Below are 19,630 nucleotides of genomic sequence, written 5' to 3'. Positions count from 1 at the left end.
GGGGAGGACCACTGGAAGAAGGTCTTTGCAAGATTTGGCCTGTACTCCCAACGCACGCAGACAGGAATGCTTGGTAATGCTCCTGTCCTTGCAGTTTTCCCGGGGGGCCACCATGACTTAGCTTAACTAACTGACTTGACTTAATTAGCTTAACTAATCAGTCCCCAGAGGGGTTGATGACAGAGGCAAGTTGTACATGACCTTCACGTGGGGCAGAAACATACTGACAGAGAATGAAAGGCCCCAAAGTTCTGAGACCAAAACACAGACGCTCTCAGTACTGTCGGTGAACATGCACCACTGAGCACAACCAGGAGGCTGCTACAGAATCGGAAGTAGTAAGTGAACAGCGGACTTGGGACAAGTGCCTCCTCTGGCCCTGCCCTCCCCCTCCTCTTTTTAATATCTTTTTTTTAAAAATTATTACTTATTTATTTATTTTTTTGGCTGTGTTGGGTCTTCGTTTCTGTGCGAGGGCTTTCTCCAGTTGTGGCAAGCGGGGGCCACTCTTCATCGCGGTGCGCGGGCCTCTCACCATCGCGGCCTCTCTTGCTGCGGAGCACAGGCTCCAGACGCGCAGGCTCAGTAGTTGTGGCTCACGGGCCCAGCCGCTCCGCGGCATGTGGGATCCTCCCAGACCAGGGCTCGAACCCGCGTCCCCTGCATTAGCAGGCAGATTCCCAACCACTGCGCCACCAGGGAAGCCCTCCGCTCCTCTTTGACTCCTCCTAGTCATCTCCAGCAATCTTAATCCTGAACAAATCAAAGTTTCCCAAACTTCCTGTCCAAGATCCCAAAGTGCTGGTTGAGGTACAAAAATCAGTCTGCATCCAACAATGTTCCAGATTTATCTATTTGATGGGCCTTAGATGAGAGAATAAACCATTTAATTGGTGCTTTGTCTTTATGTGGACTTGTATGTGCCCTTTGATGTATAGGGCCCACCTTTTAGCATTTGGGGCATTGAACTTGTTTTAAATCACACTGTGAGTGTTGAGAATTGTGTTGTAACTTTTATCATCTGTTGTTAACAGAGAATATGGTTTTTGTTCGGTTGATGCCAAACTATCATAAATTTTTTAGAACCTTTCAACCTTTATTTCCTTCTCTCTTCTATTTCAAGATGTGCTGTTAATATTTCCCCCAAACTTCCTCCTTCTTCACTAGAACAAGACTTTGTTTAATGCTTGAAGCTGAATGGTCTTCTACATTTTTCCTTTTGAGTATGTAAAATAATTTTTTAAATTGGAATTTAAGTAGCCGAAGTTATGTTGTCTGTTGTATCTCTTCAACAACATCAGCACCTAGTTCCTTGAGAACCTGGTACAGCTGGGAGCCCAATAGGGAGAACAATTTTTAAGTCTTCACTAGTCCTACTGATGGATCAGGTGTGCAGAGCTGCCTTACGCCAAAAGCCAGATATTTGCTGTCCATCCGCTATGGTTGAGAACAATCCTCTACGATTTCAGTGGCAGCTCGTAGTTACTCTCCTTGATTGGTGCATACTTGGCCTTAGAATCTATCAACCTTGGTAGATAAACTGTAAACATAAGCCTCCTACATTCATTTGCAACACCAAGAATAAAAAAATAAAACAGCATTCAAGATGATGTTGGGGGATGGCTCTGGGGAACTGAGCCAAGATTGTCTCATTATCTTCCTACCTCACTTGCTTATGGCCAACTCCACCTCTCACCCTTTTTCATGCTTTGGGTCAAGGAAGAAATTGATCTGATAAGTGAATGCATACACCAATGTTAAGGACTTGAGAAGTTAGTCCACCCTGAACTCTTTATGTTTTTTTGTTTGTTTGTTTGTTTGTTTGTTTGTTTATTTATTTATTTATTTATTTTTGGCTGTGTTGGGTCTCCATTTCTGCGCGAGGTTCTTTCTCTAGTTGCGGCAAGCGGGGGCCACTCGTCATCGCGGTGCGCGGGCCTCTCACTATCGTGGCCTCTCTTGTTGCGGAGCACAGGCTCCAGACGCGCAGGCTCAGCAATTGTGGCTCACGGGCCCAGTCGCTCCGCGGCATGTGGGATCTTCCCAGATCAGGGCTCGAACCCGTGTCCCCTGCATTGGCAGGCAGATTCTCAACCACTGCGCCACCAGGGAAGCCCCCTCTCTTTGTTTTGAGTGGGCAAATGATTAGCCCAGAGATTAGTGGGCAAATGATTAGCCCAGAGTGGTGGAATTTCAAACCCAAAAGGAGAAGATAGGGAAGGGGATCCCCTCATTCACTCCCTATGGACAACAGCCCACCTATGAGGTGAACTGTGAGAACATTCAGTGTCACACAGGCAAAAACAAAACCTAAGCTTTTTTGTCTCTGAACAACCCTGAACAAATCATCCACAAATTTAGGAACAGAACAACCTCAAACTGACAGCAAAAGTGTACCATGCATTCTTCTTTTCGTTCTCTGTTTTGTCCTGTGTTGCTAAAATAGCACGCCTGTCAAAGCAGCCAGGTACGATGGGGTTCAGCACAACTAAAACTGTATAAAAAAGGAACAGATAAATTATAAGGTAATAGTACAACTCTCACATCCAGTCCCTCGCTGTCATCTCACAAGCAAGCTGACAGCTGAGCCAGCCCACTACTGCAGTGTTGATGAAAAATACTGTCTTCACCCTAGTGCTACACCAGTACTAAACCTGACTTTAGCAAATTCAAAACCTCACACTGAGCTTGAAGTATAGAGAAAGAAGAATAGTAATGGCTTTCTTCTCTCTCACCATACCCACAAGAGAGGAAAGGGCAAAAAATACAAGGGGGGAGCAATAGAGATAGCAGAGGCACCAATAGAGAAAGACTTAGGAAGAATGGGCCCCGTAATACAAATATAGTTCCCTTAGAAGCAGAATTATCTGATTGTTTATTGTCTGTCTCCCCCACTAGAACATAGGGTCCATGATGGCAAGATTTTGTGTACCTTGGTCACCATTGTATCCTCAGTGTCTGGAACATATTAGATGCTAAATGTATTTGTTGAGTGATGTAGTGAGATTAGTGCTCTCAAGAAAATAAGAGGAAAAAATACACACATGCACACACACAAATTTGGTTCTACGTGCCTCTGGCCCACTTTTGAAATAGCAAGATGAATTGGAAGCACTGGTCCAGCAATTATGAGAGTCTGATTATACTCCATATTTTGCCACTAAATCACTTCCTCTCTCTGAGCCTCATTTTCTCCATCTGTCAAATGGAGTTGAACCAGATGACCCCTAAGGCTACTTCCAACTTTAACATTCCGTGCTTTAAACTAAAGCCAAGCATACTTTAGAGAGAACCAGAGGGGGGAATGGACTGAACTCATTTGTGTGCAAGAAGCAACAGCTGTTTCCTCAGGTCTTACCCAACAGACGAAAGATTTTTGTTCTTGTTGTTTTTAAATAACCTAAGAAATAAAAACCATGAGGTAGAGGACGACAGCTTCACAGCTTAAAGCAAACTACAACCTTTTAGAATATAAATACCATTTAAGTCAAATATAAAAGCATTGACAAACTGTCAGCCAAGGTCAAAAGTATCTTCTTATCTAAACTTGTCACCTCCTGAGGTCTCTGAGAGGTGACAGCATTTTGTTTGTGGATGCCCTGTCTGAGGTGCTAATTGTCTTCATTTCAAATGCCCTAGGCTATTCTCAAACCCAGATAGATTAAAAGGATGATGGCAAGGGTGGTTAGTTTTATAGAGTGGATCTGACATTTCAAAATCTTTTACTCTAACCTTTCAAAACTAACTTTGTTCTTCAACTAGCTCATCTATAGGTGTGAATTCTCCTGTGACAGTGTTATATTGTCACCTGTGGTGAGTTTACACATTCTCTCTTACTAAAATTGACTTCCTTTACAAAAATGAGAAAAGAAAAAAATTACAACATCTTTTAAAAAAAAGAGCACCTCCTTTTGATAATATGTTGGTTTACCTATGAGGCTAATTTTCCTAATGCCCTTTTGTAAGTGAAGATTCAGAAAGAGTGTTGTGTTTATTTAAGCCTTCTAAAAATATGTTTATTCTTTCAACCAACATTTATGAGCATCTACTGTATGATGGACACTGTGGTAGGTACTTAGGTCAGAGAGAAGAAAAGCATATACCTGATCTCAGGTAGCTCATAGTCTAGTGAAGACAGACAAGCAAACAAACAATTACAATTAACTCAATAAGAGCTGTGATAGAGGGAAGGATGGGGCTCTAGAGGCACAGTAATTGGACATTTAACTCAACTTACATTCTAAACCTGCACAACCTGCTCGAGACAGCAATGTCTTTATCTTTGTCTGTTATGTGCAGTTCCTTTCACTCGTCCTAAATCTACCTCCTTCATGGCTCAGAAGGTACTCCCTAATTCTAGCTGAAACTCTGCCTGCTTCTGAGGTTTTATTCTTGGAATAATAGCTAATATATGTTAACTGAATACTACATTCCAGGCTTTCCTGCTAAGCACTTTGCATATATTATCTCATTTATTTATATCAACAACCTTATGAAGCAAATACTATTATTATCCCCATTTTACCAATGGGGAAGCCAAAACTCAGAGAGCCTGGGTAGCCTGCTCAAGGTTTCACAACTGGTCGGTGTGAGGCCTGGGCTTTGAACACAGGCTGCTGACTTCAGAGCCTGTGCATCTCACCATATCCTCTTCTGTCTCCCAATATTAATTCTGAGGTCACTGCACCGGATTGGTCAGGCTTCAGTTTCCTATCTAGTAACTGTAATTTTGACTTCTAGAATATTCTTCTCACACTTCTCAAGTGCCAAATGTTCCCATGCTCTGACTTGTAGCATGTCTATGTCTATCTATATATGCCTTATGAGATCAGATACACTGTTCTATCCTGGGCCTCATTGGTCAGTATACCTTGGAAGGCTCTTCCAGAGTCAAGGTCTATTCATCCAGGCTTTAAGATCTGGGATCTGGATCATCAGCTTATCCATGCAAAGTAATAGATCCCTGAGTAGTTTGTCTGTTTGATTTTTAAGTGGTCTGGACACCTTCTATCCTGGGCAGACCTGGATATACTGGTAAAGTCTTATTGCCCAATTCTTTTTCTACACCAAATGAAGGCCACTCTTAGCCAGTTTTTACTTATCTTTCCCTGTGAAGATAAAATGAAGTGACATATGTGATGTGCCTGGAAACTAAGGGACACTCAAAATTTCTTTTTCCTACTAGTCTGTGAACTCCTAAAAGACAGGGATGATGTCGTATTCCTCTTTACATACCCAGATCCTAACACAGAATCTGCACCTACTTAGCTCCCTTGCTTTCCCCTTCCTCTTTCCCTTCGTAGAGAACCCTTTGCAAATTTGTCTCAAGGAGTATATCATTTCTGACATTGACTTCTTTCACATTCATTGTTTATCAACGACAATCCTGTGGTCTGCCTCATTTGGGTTTATAGAAACAACAGTTCATATCCCACATCTCAGCACCTGACAGACAAATAAATCATCATGTAGCCCTTTTGGTCTCATCAAACCCATTGCCTTTGGATCGTGTCTGAATCTTCTTTCTACCTCCCTTCATCCTGGCTGGGGGCACTCAAGGTATGATATTAGGACAAGAAAATATGACCTCTTTGTAAGGGAGCCTCCAGCTTTCCTTGTAAAAATCTATTCCCTTTCTTGGAAGCTCAAAAATAAAGTTCTACCACTGATGCTTAAACTAAAAGATTAAAGTCCAAGAGACTATTTTATCCATACATTTTTTTTTTTTGCCTGAACATTTTTTAGGAAATCTCTGATGCTTTGAAACATGGATGACCACTTTGATCTATACACCACAAACGCCAAAATTTGGCAAAGGAATGGAATGAAATGGACTTTATAAATGTTTCCCTAAGCAGCTTTGTAAATACAAATGAAATATTATATCCCAGGGACTTCCCTGGTGGTCCAGTGGTAAAGAATCCGCCTTCCTATAAAGAGGACGCAGGTTCGATCCCTGGTCAGGGAACTAAGATCCCACATGTCGTGGGGCAACTAAGCCCGTGCGCCACAACTACTGAGCTTTGCTTGCCTCAACTAGAGCCCACGTGCCGCAAACTACAGAGCCCACGCGCTCTGGAGCCCGCGTGCCACAACTAGAGAAGAGAAAACCCGCACACCACAACTACAGAGAAGCCCACGCACTACAATGAAGACCCGGTGTGCCACAACGAAAGATCCCACATGACTCAACGAAGATCCTGTGTGCTGCAACTAATAAGACCCGACGCAGCCAAAAATAAATAAATCTTAAAAAAAAATTATATCCCAGCAAGCAAAATAGCTAATGGTGGATTTCTGAATGAATTTTGTAGTTACAGATGCAACATTGGCATTATTTTTCTTTTCCTTCTCAATAATAAATATGTCATGAAAAAATGTTAGAAACATTGATCAGCAGGGAGTTCAATAGTATGAGTCTTTTACAAAGCCGGTCATATATGTTCTGAAGTTTCAAAACTGTCTAGACAATATCAGGCATTGTAGTGGTAAAAGTATGAAATTTTCAATATTTGCTCAGTCTTTTCTTTCCTGGAACCAATATGGCTCACTGAAATGATCAAAGTAAATATATATCAAACAAAAAAATAAATGAGATTAAATATCCTAAAACTTTTACTTACAGACAAAACCCTCAGAGGGCTCTTTGTCATCATTTTATAAACACTGGAGTATGGTTTATTGCTGCCTACCAGAAAAGTAATCACAACTTTCTGCCTTGTGTGCAATTATTTTTGTAATGTAGGGCAGAATGAAGAATAAAACATAAAATAGTAGATATAAACATAAAAACAAAAAGCTGCAGAATGTCACAAGTGAAACTGTAATATTGCATATTATTTTGAAGTAAAACAAACTCAACTTTTCTAGCAACTGTTTCGTCAAATGAGGGCACAATCTGAAACCATCTGGCTATCATGGAAGCTTTGCAAACTAAAATGGTCCATACTGAACTTGGACTGCTCTAAAATCCTTTAGCACTTACTGGTATTTAACATGTATTAAAACTACTAGCTTTCTAGACAACTTGTTCCTAACTTGTGTTCCCAAAGTTCATAGAAGTTTAAGAAGGCAGTAATGACGGAGGATTCTGAGGTATTGTCAGTATTACAAACAGCCTAGTAAAATGGTCCATTTGCCTGCGATTAGGCTGCATGTAATAATAATAATAATATTCATTGAATCCTCACAAAAATCCTAAACTTAAATGGCAAGTGACTGCTCTTAGTTGGAATTATATCAACCTGTGTGAGGAAACTTTATACAGGCTTTCTTAATTTTTTTTTAAAATTTATTTATTTTTAGCTGCGTTGGGTCTTCGTTGCTTCATGTAGGCTTTCTCTAGTTGCGGCGAGCGGGGGCTACTCTTCGTTGCGCTACACGGGCTTGTCATTGCAGTGGCTTCTCTTGTTGTGGAGCATGGGCTCTAGGCGCACGGGCTTCAGTCGTTGTGGCACACAGGCTCAGGAGTTGTGGCTTGCGGGCTCTAGAGCGCAGGCTCAGTAGTTGTGGCACACGGGCTTAGTTGCTCCACGGCATGTGGGATCTTCCCGGACCAGGGCTAGAACCCGTGTCCCCTGCATTGGCAGGCAGATTCTTAACCACTGTGCCACCAGGGAATTCCCAGCTTTCTTAATTTTCACTGAGAAAATAATCATTTATTAAATAATGCTCTTTGATGCACAGATTCCTTCGAAAACCAACATCTACAGGCCAGAAAATATGTTGGAAAAATTGAAGAAAAGACTGATAAGTGGTGTCTGGTGTATATTTGTCTTATTTCTTCTAACAGAACAGGAGATCGCTGAGGGCAATAATGATCACCTTCACAGAGTCTAACACGCTGCCCAGTGCATAGAAAGTCTTCTTTCCATGGATGCTGTTTGCTTGATCTGTAAAGTACCATGATTTTAAAAACATCAATTCCATTACCATTTGCAACATGAGTCTGGAGCTTTTGAAGTCTCCTTTCCCCCTACTTCCTCACTGAAAAGTACATATGCATATCTATTGGACTGTTACAGGTGGCACCTTACCCACTTAAAAACTGAGTAATTCAGACAGACTTTAGATAAGCAATCAAGATGGGCTCTATCTTAATAGAATTGAACCTGGCTCAAAGACCTTTTCATAAGGCCACTCTGCTGAATCAGATACAAGCCACTCCCACTGCCTAAATTACCATCCCCCCCCCCCTTTTTATTCTTTGCAGTCCTGAGATAATAAGTGGTCCTACTTATTGGCAGCCTAGATGATCACTTATCCCAAAGCCTGAGAGATTCTAAAAGAGCAGCTCCTGACCACCAGACTGCCACTACGCCTCAAAGTCTCTCCATTATAGTCATTTCATTGGGCTTAGGCATTGATAATCCATGTTAACATACAAATATACTACTTAGTAAGGGTAAAAGGTTAAGGCAGTGTGATATAATGGAAAGAGCACAGACATTAGAATCAGTAAAATTTTATTTTGAAGCCAGGCTTCACCAGTTCCCAAATTTGGGTACTGAGTTACCACATCTATAAAATGGGGGTAATAATATTCACTTTGAAGAACTATTAATACAGGTACCTATTATATCTTACAGTCACCAAAAGGGTAATGTGCTTAGAGTGCCTAGCACATAGTAAGCACTCAATGGTATTAATGATCTTACGACCATTAATAATCCCTTATACTCATTACCACAGCATCCAGAGCAGAACCCTGAGGGCAGGGAAAGGGAACAACCACTCACTGGGGCTCAGAGAAGTTCAATAACTTGTTTAAGTTCACACAGCTAGTGAATAGCAGAGCAAGTATCTGAACTCAGGTCTCTCTAATTCCAAAGCCCAGGTTCTTGCCTCAGAAACCTCTTGCCTTTTCTTGTGTGTACCCATTCCAGAAGAAAGTAGTGATTTGACAGCCTCAGTTATTCAGGTTGCTTTGGAAAAAGTCAGCCCTGAAAGACTGTAATCATATTAAACTATATAAAAGCTATGCACAGGGTGAGTGCTTTCATGTAGACCTAAAGGCATGCCAATGAATAGCAGAGTCCATTTGAAACCATAAATTAAAGCAAATGTAGTGAGATCTAAAATGATCTGCTGGTACACCAAAATGGATTATGCTGGAAAATTCCCAAGTCTCATCTTCCCAGAATTCTACAGAGCTATCTGCATACACAAGTGTATCACAAAGCCATTCTCCAACCCAGAAAGCCTAGCTTTGGGTTGATGTCCCTGCTGGTCCCCTTCCTCCCCAGCGCCCTCCCGAGTTACCCAGGCCTCCTGGTAATCAGGACTCCGAGGGAAGAGAGAATGCTGGTGGGTCAGGCTCACGTCTGTTCTCTGCCCCTTCCCTGTCTCTACACCAAGCAGGTAGCCAGACTCTACCCCCCTTTGCCTCAGGGAACATTTGTCTTGTTAGCTGACTGTCTGAGCCTGGCTGTTCTCCGGAGTCCTGAGCACCTTGATGGGATTATGCACAGGAGGGAGGGGGCAGTGCCTTGCAGGGCAGAAATGCGGGAGGGAAATTTCTGCTCAAGGGACCTCTGGGATACAGGGCCTTAGGGAAATGGCTTCTCGGTGCACGCGGGGGGGCTGGACACCAGGCATTAGGGCTCCCAGCCTAGGCAGAAGCCCCCTCCTTACCTCACCTCTCGTGCCCCACGGGCCCAGGAGTGGCAGAGATGCCCACCTTCAAGGAACCGTGGGGACTTGGACAGTGAGGGGAGAGGTGACAATCACAATGGACTGAAGACCCTGTAGAATACCCTCTGCCCTCCCATTCTGAGTAACTCACAGGAAGAGGAAGAGGAGGGGCCCTTCAGTAGTGAATGAGATTGGATTTTCCGTCACCTCAGTGGGATGGAGGGAAGAGCCAGATTTAAACCGCCACTTCTGAGCAAACCTGCCCCGAGGTACACGCTACACAGAAGACACAGCAAGTAAGTGCACACTTTATTACTAGTTAGAATCAGGAAACCTCTGACAAAGGTTGAGCTTGGTGAGCTGGAATCTCCTGGGGGAACTCGAGGACACCTTTTGTTCAGCCTGGAGGCTGATCTGACTTCTCAGCCCCTGGGCTCCACTTGCCTCTGAGAAGCTGGCAGAGAACACACCAAGTGGAAGAGAAGGGCCCAGGAGCATTCTCAAGAGTGCTTGTCCCAGTCCAGTTCTACTTTTAATCCAATTAGTCCTCCCAAGAGAAGCGCCATCCACAGCACGATGTCTGTCCTTGGAATCCATTTTGTTCTTCATCCACTGACCGGAAAGGGGCTTGCGATGGTGGCTGCCTGAAGCTGAGGGCTCAGACACTCCCCCAAGCACTGTCCTTCTTTAAGACAGTCGCCCAGTGGTCTTTCAGACAACCAGGAAACTAGCTGTCCCTCGCAAGGGAGGAAATCAGGAGAGTATCAGAAAAGTCCTGCCTGCAATTTTATTAGGCCACTTTTCCACTCTTTGCCACTACTCATTTGTCTCACCTGGGACCAGTGAGGTGAGCAGTTCGGCAATCAAGTCCCTTCACGAAAGTCTCTTTGAGGTTGCTCCCAGAACTGCAGAAATATCTGGATGTTATATCAATTAGGTTTACCTGAAAGTTACCATACATGCAAGACAAATAAGTCACCTCTGATCTGTAATGTATCTGAAATTATGCTCTCTCCTGTCATCTAACCAAACTCACCAAAAAGAGTTATGTGTGCACTAGATAATACCATATAATTCTAGCTCCTATCATATACTAGGCAATCAATAACTATTTAATTACTTAAATGAAATCCAACAATTTGCTATCATCTATAGTATTTAACACTGCTGAATTAACTTCTGAATTAATTCCATGTCCCAACAGAGAAATTAAAGCCTAACAAAATTATTTTGCCCCCCCTTTTCCCCCTAATAAGTGCCAAAGCATCTCTTCTTCCCCGACTTCTCACTCTTCTTGGCTTCAGCCAGTGGTGGGGGGGATGGGGGTCTCACTGCGGTGTGGGTCAGTCAGAAACGAAGAGTTACTTCTTTAGACTCTTGGGAGATCTTCTAACGGGATAGGTTCAGATTCTTCAGCAACAAGCAAATTCCGTGGGGCTCAGAGACACAAAAACAGGCCCTCACCTATAAAACTTAAAAACAAGAAGAAAACATGAACACTGCAGTAGGTTACAAAGGAACAATAGCATTTTCAAGGAAAAGCAGTGCTCCTAAAATTCAATACAGCTTATAACTCCAAAAACACATGGCTGTTCCCAGGCAAAGACATGGTATTTTCAGGAAAAGAAGGTTAATGAGACAGACATGAGTGAAAAAGAAAATAAATTCTTCATGACTTCAGCACCTCCAGGGTGTCAGCGAATCAGCATCAGCCATCCAGAATCCAGCCCCTGCAAACTTAAAAGAAATCAGGAGAAATCCCTTATTTTAAAAGTGTGATACTCAAAGTAGTCTGTCTTTGTTAAAATAAATGTACAAAATAAGAATATAAATGTGTGTGTGTGTGTGTGTGTATATATTTGTGTGTGTACTCAGATGATAAAATTTGCTTAATTTGGGTAATGGGATAATGAATTATTTTATTTAATTTTCGATATCATGATTTTGGTTTTCAAATTTTCTGTGAAGTAAATGAATTACTTTTGGATCAAAAGAGGGGGGCTTGTTTGTTAGGAAACTGGTTTCTCTTTGGAGTGTTTCCATTCTTACTTACCTTCCTGAAATTAGTGGGTTTGTCCTGGGTCCGGGCCCTCACTCTCAACAGCCATGCAGACTTTCTTGCATTTATAGCACGCCTCGCGCCATGGAAAATTACTCCCTTTACACCACGGGCAGTCCCAATTCTTAGGTCTGGAGCATGAGTCAGGCTTCCCCCGATGCTGGGAATCCGAAGCCTTTTTCCCTTTTGGCCGCTTGGCCTTCTTTTCCTGAGGCTGCTGTTTCTTTGGGCTTTTTCTCACATCACGGCTTGTGCTGCCTCCCGGGGGAGACGTCCCCTGGGAATTCTCTGGACCACCTTCTTGGTTGTGGCTCTTGCCCTTCCCCAGGGGGTGCTCTTCCTGGCGCAGCACTGGACGTTCGTCCTGGCTGTGGCTCCTGCTGTCTCCCAGGGGGGCTGTCTCCTGGGGCCTCGCAGGATCTGCTTCCTGGCTGCAGCTTCCGCTGTCCCCCAGGGAGGGCATCCCCTGGGGACCCACAGGATCTTCCTCTTGCCTGTGGCTTCCGCTGTCCTCCAGGGAATACTCGCCCTGGAGGTTCTCAGAATACTCCTCCTGGCCACAGCAATTCTGGGCATACACTAGGGCCATCTCTTCCTGGGCCCCCACTGCAGCCCACAGGCCAGGTGGGTAGGTTCCCGGAGCAGAGCTCTCGGGTGTGACCGCTGCTATTGTTGTCGCTGCCGCGGCTGCCGCTCCTTCCATAACGGCCGAGGATGGTAAGGAGGTCGCGTCCGGGAATCCCACTGGGAACGGCACATGGAATGGGAATGGCTGTGGCACCGGCACTGGCACAGGGGGGTGCATGACCTGGGCCCAGGGGCTCTGGGATCCCGGTACATAAACCACAGCTGCTGGGGCTGCCATCTGGCCCTCTGACTGAGGCATGCCCTGTGCCCCCATAGCTGCCATCGTGCCCTGCTCCCCTGCACCCACGGCCCACGCTGTGGCCCCAGGCTGCTCAGGTAGAGGCCAAGGCATCATTTCATGGGCCCATGGGGCTACATGGACCGATCTCTCGAGCTGGAGCAGTTGCCCACGCAACATATCTCGCTCGCCCAATGCCTGCTGCGAGGCGGCCTGCGTGCATCGTAGCTGCACTGCCGCCTCGTTGCGCTCCTGCCACCGGCGCCTCAGCTCGGCGGGGAGGGCCCAGGAAACCGCCTCGCGTTCCTCTACCTTCTCCTGGAGCCACCGACCCAAGCGCGCCTGCTGCTCCTCCTGCCTCGAGCCCCCACACATGCTCAAGGCCAGCGCGCTCCAGGCACAGGCCCTCTTGGTGTCGCGCAGCACCAGCGGGTCAGCGACGACGCCGCGCAGCAGATCCTCTGCCTCTTTCCAGCGCCGCGAGGAGGCCACGTAAAAATCGGGGCCGCCCCTGTACATGAGGACGTTACTGTTCGTGAGTCTGATCCCCTCGCTGTGGCGGAACCCGCTGGCACGGTCCCCGAGGTCCATGGCCAGGGCCGCTGCGGCCTAGTCAACCGACCGCCTCACGGGAGTTGCCGCCCGCCGCCGCCGCCGCCGCCGCCGCCGCCGCCGCCGGTAAAGCCCCTCACGTCCCGGCTCAGTCCTCCTTCAGTTCTAGCCCAGTCCTGGCCTCCTCCTCGGCCTCTTTCCTCTGTCACGGTCCGGCTTTCCTCACAGAAAGTAAAGCAGAACCCCTCACAGCGCCAACCCCAAAACGGCAGACGCAGGCGTCACACCTCACAGGCGAGCTCTGACTGGCCCCGCAAGACCTGCTGGGAGCAACCTCGCTGCCAGAGCCCCTCCTACCGGGTGAGCAAGGCCTGCTGGGAGCAACCTCGCTGCCAGAGCCCCCCCTACCGGGTGAGCTGGCCGGAAGCTGCACCGGGTGCCGCAGTGAACCCAGACGTGGCAGAGGTCGGAAGCTGCACTGGGTGCCGCAGTGAACCTCTAGAAGGCTTTACTGTTTCTAAGAATTTCAGAAGGACAATACCCAGCATGGTGGAATGAATTCCTAACTGGGTGGAGCTGCATAGGTGGGTGCAGTTCTACTTTCGTCTCAGCTTCATTTTAGTTCTTAGATACACTTCAGACCTTTAATACAGTCAGTCCCACTGTCGGCACACTTCCCTCAGCATCCTGAACAGGTGAACTTAGAATCCCTGTCATCAAGAAAATCCGGGGACTGAGCCATGAATTTTTCCTGAACTCTCCCTATAATTTCACTCTCATATTTACCTGATCAACTCTGTTCTCAGAAGGTGTCTCTCTTATTTTAAACTAAATGCTTCTCTCATAATCTGTGTTTTCCATACAGGAAATGCTAAAGGAGTTCTGCAGGCAGCCCTAAATGGTAACTGGAATCCACGCAAAGAAATAAAGCACACACTAAAGGTAACTACATAGGTAAATACAAAAGACAGTATTACTGTATTTTGTGACTCCTCTTTTAATATAGGACTTAAAACATGACTGCATAAAACAATACAAATCTGTCTTTATGGGCACACAATGTATAAAGGTGTCATTTGTGGCAGTAACAACATAAAGGGGGTGGAGCTATGCAGGAGCAAAGGTTTTGTATACTGTTGAAATTGTTTGTATTAATCCAAAATATACTGTTATAAGTTAACATGTTAGTTGTAATCCCCAGAGCAACCACTAAGAAAATAACTAAAAAATATACAGAAAAGAAAATGAGAAGGAAATCAAAAAGGTAAACTACAAAAAAAAAAAAAAGAAAGAAAAAAGAAATCAATGAAACACAAAACAAGGCAGTAATGGAGGAATGGGGGGAGATATAAGACATGTTAGAAAATAAATAGCAAAATGTCAGAAGTCCTTCCTTATCAGTAATTATATTAAATGCAAATAGATTAAACTCCAATTAACAGGCAGAGATTGGCAAAATGGATACTTTTTTAAAAACATGATCTAAATGTATATTGTCTACAAGAGATTCATTTTGGATTCAAAGACTTGAATTGGTTGCAAGTAAAAAGATAGAAAAGGCTATTCTGTACAAACAGTAATTAATTAAGAGCTAGAGCAGCTCTCCAAATATCAAAGTATACTTTAAGACAAAAATTAGGATTAAAAAAGAGGATATTATATAATGTTAAAAAAAGGGTCAATCCACTTAGGAAACAAACTTTTAGTTACCAAAGGGGAAAGACAGTGAGAGGGAGGGATAAATTAGGAATATGGGATTAACAGATACACACTATCACATATAAAATAAACAGGGATTTACTGTATAGCACAGGGAACTATAATCAATATCTTGTAATAACCTATAATGGAAAAGAATCTGAAAAAAGTATATATATATAACTGAATCACTTTGCTGTATACCTGAAACTAACACAATAGTGTAGATCAACTACACTTCAATAAAATAAAATAAAAAATTTAAAGGGTCAGTCCATCAAGAAGGTATGTCAATTATAAATATATGTGCACCTTATATATGCACCTAACAACGGAGTCCCACAATACATGCCAAAAGTAGACAGAATTGAGGGGAGATAGAGGCAGTTCTACAGTAAGAGTTGGAGACTTCAGTACTCCATTTTCAATAATTTATAGAAAGACTTGATAGAAGATCAAGAAGGAAATACAAGACTTGAAAAACACTATAAACCAAATAGACTTAACAAACATCTGTGGAACAGTCAACCCCAAAACAGCACACTACATATTCTTCTTAAGTGCACATAAAAGATTCTCCAGGATAAACCTTTTGTTAGGCCACAAAACAAGTTTCAATACATTTATGAAGATTGAAATCATACTAAGTATGTCCTCTGACCACAATGGAATGAAATCAGAAATTAATAACAGAAGGAAATTTGCAAAATATACAAATATGTGAAAATTAAATAACTCTACTAAATAACCATTGGGTCAAAGAAAAAAAATAACAAGGGAAATTAGAAAATATGTTGAGATTAATGAAAACAAAAACACAACATACCCAAACTAATGGGACTCAGTGAAAGCAGTGCTCAGAGGGAAATTTATAGCTACAAATGCCTATGTTTGAAAAAAGAAACATATCAAATTAATAACCTAACTAGCCCACCTTAAGGAATTAGAAAAAGGAGAGAAAACTAAACCCAAAGCAAGCAGAAAAAAGGAAATAAAAATTAGAATGGAGATAAACAAAATAGAGAAGAGAAAAAACAATAGAAAAAAAAAATGAAACAATAAATGGTTCTTCAGAAGGATCAACAAAATTGACAAACAAATAGACTGTTCAAGAAAAAAAAAGAAAGATTCAAATTACTAAAATCTGGAATGAATGTGGGACATTTACCATCAACCTTACAGAAATAAAAAGGATTATAAGAAAATACTGCGAACAATTATATGCCAACGAATTAGATACCTAGATGAAATGGACATATTCCTAGAAACACACAAACTACCAAAACAGATTCAAGAAAAAATAGAAAATCTGAACAGACCTATAAGAAGTACAGAGATTGAGTAAGTAACCAAAAACCTGCCAACACAGAAAAGCCCACGACCAAACAGCTTCCCTGGTGAATTCTACCAAATATTTAAAGAGGAATTAACAGAAATCTTTCTCAGGCTCTTCTATACATATAAGAGGAGGGAACACTTTCTAACTCGTTAATGAGACTAGTATTATGTTGTTACCAAAACCAGACAAAGACATCACAAGAATAGAAAACTATAGACCAATATCGTTTGTAAATATAGATATAAAACTTCTCAACCAAATACTAGCAAATGGAATCCAGCAGCACATTAAAAGAGTTATAAAACATGACTAAATGGGATTTATCTCAGGAAAACAAGGATGGCTCAATAAATATTGGTGTAAAACACCATATTACTAGAATGAAGGAAAAAACCCACATGATCATCTAATAGATACCAAAAAAACTTTTGAAAAAATGCAACACACTTTCATGAGAAAAAAAAAAGAACTCAAAAAACAGAATAGAAAGGAATGTCCTCAACCTGATAAAGGGCATTTATGAAAAACCCACAGCTAGGGCTTCCCTGGTGGCGCAGTGGTTGAGCATCTGCCTGCCAATGCAGGGGACACGGGTTCGAGCCCTGGTCTGGGAAGATCCCACATGCCGCAGAGCAACTAGGCCCGTGAGCCACAATTACTGAGCCTGCGCGTCTGGAGCCTGTGCTCCGCAACAAGAGAGGCCGCGATAGTGAGAGGCCCGCGCACCGCGATGAAGAGTGGTCCCCACTTGCCACAACTAGAGAAAGCCCTCGCACAGAAACGAAGACCCAACACAGCCATAAATAAAAACAAAACAAAACAAAACAAAACAAAAAAACCCCACAGCTAACATTATACTCCATGGTGAAAGACTCAAAGCTTCGCCGCTAAGATCAGGAACAGATAAGAATGCCAGTTGTACCACTGCTATTCAACATTGTCCTAGAACGTCTAGCCAGAGAAATTAGGCAAGAAAAAGAAAAGCTATCCAGATCGGAAAGGAATAAGTAAAACTGTTTCTCTTTATAAAGGACATGATCCTATATAGAGAAATTCCCAAAGAATCCACAAGAAAGTTACTAAAACTAATAAACAAATTCAGCACAGTGGCAGGGTACAGGATCAACATGCCAAAATCAGTGGTATCTCTGTACGCTAGCAATGAGCGATTCCATTTCCAGAAAATTAAGAAAATAATTTCACTTTCAATACTATCAAAAGAATAAAATACTTAGGAATAAATTTAACCAAAGAGGTACAAGGCTTATACACTGAAAACCACAAAACATTGCTGAATGTGAAGGAAACTTAAGTAAATGGAAAGACATCTCATGTTCATGAATTGGAAGATGTCAAAGTGATCTACAGATTCAATGCAGTGCCCCAACAGACTTTTTTCTTTTCTTGCAAAAATGAAAAAGCTGATTCTAAAATTAACATGGAATTTCAAGGGACCCTAATAGCTAAAACAATCTTTAAAAAGAAGAACAGGGACTTCCCTGGCAGCCTAGTGTTTAAGAATCTGCGCTTCCACTGCAGGGAGCCCGGGTTGGATCCCGGGTGCAGGGAACTAAGATCTCGCATGCCGTGCAGTGTGGCCAAAAAAAAAAAGAATAAAGTTGTAGGATTCATGCTTTTATGCTTCCTGATTTCAAAACTTACAAGGTTAGAGTATCAATACAGAGTGATACTGGCATAAAGATAGACATGCAGATCAATGGGATAGAGTTGAGAGTCCAGAAATAAATCTGTCATCTCTGGTCAATTGATTTTTGACAAGGGCACCAAGACCAGCCAATGGGAAAGGAATAGTCTCTTCAACAAATGGTTTGGAGATAACTGGATATCCACAGGTAAAAGAATGAAGGTAGACTATTACCTCAGCCCATACACAAAAATTAACTCAATTTTTTGGTTTTGTCTGTTGTTGCTCCTTGTTATTGTCATTTTAGTTACTTTTCTAAATTATTTTTGTAAAATTTCCATTTATCGTATGTGGCCGCTGAAGCCTGTGTTCCATTAGTTTAGTGGTCAACTAGTGTATTGACAGAGTATCTATAAACACCTAAAGCCCAATAATATTTTTTAAAAGAATTTTTAAAACTCTCCCCACTCTCTGAAGATTGTCTGTGTTGGGACACGCCTTCAATGCTTAGCCAGGCCATTTACAATACTGCCCTCACCTTTACCTCCTGCTTGTGCAGAGCCTGAAGATTAGCCAGAGGTGAAAGTTTAGGATCTTTTCTGAGGATTAGGCCCTTTCTGAACATGCGTCCAGTCTTGGGCATATGCATGGCCTTCTCAATTCCCTGACTTAAGCAGGAGCTTTTAAAAACTCTCACTCCCGTGTAGATTTCCTTTCCCAAATTCTTTCTTACCAGGCTTTTTGATCTGTCTCTTGCTTGTCCTGACTGCTATCCCTTGCCCCAAGCTGCTCTGGCCAATACTTTTGCCTTTAAGTGCTTTTGGCAAATGCCACTTGGGAAGCCACCCCAGACCTGGGAATGCTCTGAACTCGGTGAAACAAAGGCAAGCCCTTGTGTTACCAGTCCTTCCAGGAGCCACTAGACAGATTGAAATAAACAACCACAATTCTTTGAGAATAAGGTCTGTAATTGCTCCCTCAGGTACTCGGCAGCCTGCACCAGGGGTACAGGCTGCTGTCTTCATGGCTGCCTCCCATCTGGTATGTGGGGAAGGGTTGGTAGACAATTTAAAACACCAGAGAACTCTCTTGCTGCAATGCAGCAGCTTCTTTCTTCGTTAAGCTTTCCCCTGGTTGTTACAAGTTTTCAACTAGATTCCAGAGTTCTGTAAAAGTTGATTCTGACAGGTTTTGCCAGCTCATTAGTTGCTTTAATGGAGGGATGGAGCCCTGGGGTTCCCTACTCTGTCATTTTTGGTATAAAGAAAGCTACCATAGCCCCAAACCATTAATAATCCAAGTAAGATTAATTTCATCTCCTTGTCATCTCTCATTCATCCTTCCAGCTCAGCTATCACCTCCTCCAGGAAGACCACTCTACAAGCCATACTGTAATTAGTTTCTTATTCTTCTTTTTCACCAACTAGACCTAGTCGCTCCAGAGCAAAGACTGTGTCCTTTCATTGCTGGATCGCTAGCACCTAACACAGTTCTACTTACATGATAGCGCTTATAAATGCCAAAGGGAAGGAACAACAGAATAATGGAAGATGGGGGGAAAGAAAGAGGGAGAAACAGATGATTCCATGACTTCGATAATCCTGTTTAAAGGTGGTGCAGTGGTTGAGAATCTGCCTGCCAATGCAGGGGACACGGGTTCGAGCCCTGGTCTGGGAAGATCCCACATGCCGCGGAGCAACCAGGTCCGTGAGCCACAACTACTGAGCCTACACGTCTGGAGCCTGTGCTCCGCAACAAGAGAGGCCGCAATAGTGAGAGGCCTGCACACCGCGATGAAGAGTGGCCCCTACTTGCCGCAACTGGAGAAAGCCCTCGCAC

At 43.2% G+C, this 19,630-nt stretch overlaps 1 protein-coding gene across 1 annotated transcript; it reads right to left on the bottom strand.

Annotated features, from left to right (window-relative positions):
* Positions 1-11,696: 11,696 nt before the first annotated feature.
* Positions 11,697-13,076, bottom strand: LOC137756423 (testis-expressed protein 13D-like). The gene has a single exon (XM_068532685.1). The coding sequence runs from the start codon at positions 13,074-13,076 to the stop codon at positions 11,697-11,699; it is 1,380 nt and encodes a 459-aa protein (XP_068388786.1).
* Positions 13,077-19,630: the final 6,554 nt, after the last annotated feature.

The sequence above is a fragment of the Eschrichtius robustus genome, chromosome X, assembly GCF_028021215.1.
Source record: "Eschrichtius robustus isolate mEscRob2 chromosome X, mEscRob2.pri, whole genome shotgun sequence".
NCBI classification, from domain to species: Eukaryota; Metazoa; Chordata; class Mammalia; order Artiodactyla; family Eschrichtiidae; genus Eschrichtius; species Eschrichtius robustus.
This window is presented reverse-complemented; position numbering and strand designations above follow the sequence as displayed.

Excerpts from the sequence above, each read along its gene's own strand:
- LOC137756423 (XM_068532685.1), bottom strand. The coding sequence starts at position 13,076 with ATGTACAGGGGCGGCCCCGATTTTTACGTGGCCTCCTCGCGGCGCTGG.